The following is a 2343-nucleotide window of genomic DNA, read 5'->3' on the forward strand; positions in this document are numbered from 1 at the left end:
CCAGATGTGCATGATTTAATCAGGTTTACCAGATGTGCATGATTTAAACCAAATTATTCAGATATCAGACTTTAATTGATGGACACATCTACAAGTTGAGCTCCTAACCTAAACAGGTTTATAATCTAATCTAGCCTAATCTAAATCTCGTTTTTTGACATCAGAGAATAAAAACATACCTTTTTACCCGTCACACCCTCAGGTCCCACATCGCCTGGTGATCCTGGCAAACCCTGAACGACGAACAAACACAACAAATGTTACAAAGTATTAAAGTTGTTCTGAAATACTGAAGTATCACAACAAACAGGAGAAACTAGTAAAGTGATGGTTCTGGTCTGCAGAAAGTTGAGGGTCATCATCCTGTTGTAGATACACCTCACTGAAAACAAAGTTTAATTCTGACCAAACTGATGAGCTAAAGGCTAGTCCAGACACATTTTGACTCTTTTCATCTTAAATGTAAAAGCACTTTGGTCAGTTTTTATGTGCTATATAAATAAATTGACATCGACAGTCTGAGCAGGGCTAAGAGGATTTCTGTCACCTTAAAATAACTCCAACAAAAAACTGTTCATGCTCTTTTATAACATCACCAGAAGGTTTACATTTACACTCATTTCCATTAATTTACATTACTTTATACTAATTTACACTAAACACAAATTATATTTACAAACCTGATTCCTAAGAAGTTGTGACACTAAACAAATAGTGAATAAAAACTGAATGCAATGATGTGGAGGTGCCAACATCTAATATTTTATTCAGAATAGAACACAAATCACAGATCAAAAGTTTAAACTGAGAGAATGTTTCATTTTAAGGGAAAAATCTGTTGTTTCCAAATTTCATGGCGTCAACAAATCCCAAAAAAGTTGGGACAAGTCCGTTTTTACCACTGTGTGGCATCCCCCCTTCTTCTTCCAACACTCAACAGACGTCTGGGGACAGAGGAGACCAGTTTCTCCAGTTTAGAAATAGGAATGCTCTCCCATTCATGTCTAATACAGGCCTCTAACTGTTCAATCGTCTTGGGCCTTCTTTGTGGCACCTTCCTCTTTATGATGCGCCAAATGTTCTCTATAGGTGAAAGATCTGGACTGCAGGCTGGCCATTTCAGTACCCGGATCCTTCTCCTACGTAGCCATGATGTTGTGATTGCTGCAGAATGTGGTCTGGCATTATGGTGTTGAAAAATGCAGGGTCTTCCCTGAAAGAGATGACGTCTAGATGGGAGCATATGCTGTTCTAGAACCTGAACATAGTTCTCTGCATTAATGGTGCCTTTCCAGACATGCAAGCTGCCCATGCCACAAGCGCTCATGCAACCCCATACCATCAGTGATGCAGGCTTCTGAACGGAGCGTTGATAACAACTTGGGCTATCCTTGTCCTCTCTGGTCCGGATTACATGGTGTCCCAGTGTTCCATAAAGAACTTCAAATCGTGACTCATCTGACCACAGAACAGTCTTCCATTTTGCCACACTCCATTTTAAATGACCCCTGGCCCAGTGCAAACGTCTGAGCTTGTGGAGCTTGCTTAGAAATGGCTTCCTCTTTGCACTGTAGAGTTTCAGCAGGCAACGGCGGATGGCACGGTGGATTGTGTTCACTGACAATGCTTTCTGGAAGTATTCCTGAGCCCATTCTGTTATTTCCTTGACAGTGGCATTCCTGTTTGAGGTGCAGTGACGTTTAAGGGCCCGGAGATCACGAGCATCCAGTAGAGTTTTACGGCCTTGACCCTTACGCACAGCGATTGTTCCAGATTCTCTGAATCTTTTGATGATGTTTTGCACGGTTGATGATGATAACTTAAAAGTCTTTGCTATTTTACGCTGGGTAACACCATTCTGGTATTGCTGCACTATCTTTCTGCGCAACAATGGTGGAATTGGTGATCCTCTTACCATCTTGGCTTCTGAGAGACACTGACACTCTGAGAAGCTCTTTTTATACCCAATCATGTTGTCAATTGACCTAATTAGTGTTAATTGGTCTTCCAGCTGTTTGTTATATGCTCAATTTCCTTTTTCCAGCCACTTATTGCTACTTGTCTCAACTTTTTTGAGATTTGTTGACACTGTGAAATTTTGAATCAACATATTTTTCCTTTAAAATGTTACATTTATTCAGATTAAACTTTTGATCTGTCATCTATGTTATATTACGAATAAAATATTGACATTTGTCATCTCCACATCATTGCATTCAGTTTTTATTCACAATTTGTTTAGTGTCCCAACTTTTTTGGAATCCGGTTTGTACATTAATGTACACTAATGTACACAAATTTACACTAATTTACACGAATTAACACTAATTTACACTGATTTAC

The 2343-nt window shown here is 39.3% G+C and overlaps 1 protein-coding gene across 1 annotated transcript in view; it reads right to left on the reverse strand.

The window, feature by feature from the left end:
- The window catches only part of LOC119428759 (collagen alpha-1(XXVIII) chain), a 39620-nt gene that overhangs the window by 24743 nt on the left and 12534 nt on the right, over window positions 1-2343 (reverse strand). The window contains exon 10 of the mRNA XM_037696435.1: window positions 180-233. Within this exon, the coding sequence (XP_037552363.1) occupies window positions 180-233 (54 nt within the window). The remainder of the gene's footprint in view (window positions 1-179; window positions 234-2343) is intronic.

This window comes from Nematolebias whitei, chromosome 23 (assembly GCF_014905685.2).
Source record: "Nematolebias whitei isolate Nwh7 chromosome 23, NemWhi1, whole genome shotgun sequence".
NCBI classification, from domain to species: domain Eukaryota; kingdom Metazoa; phylum Chordata; class Actinopteri; order Cyprinodontiformes; family Rivulidae; genus Nematolebias; species Nematolebias whitei.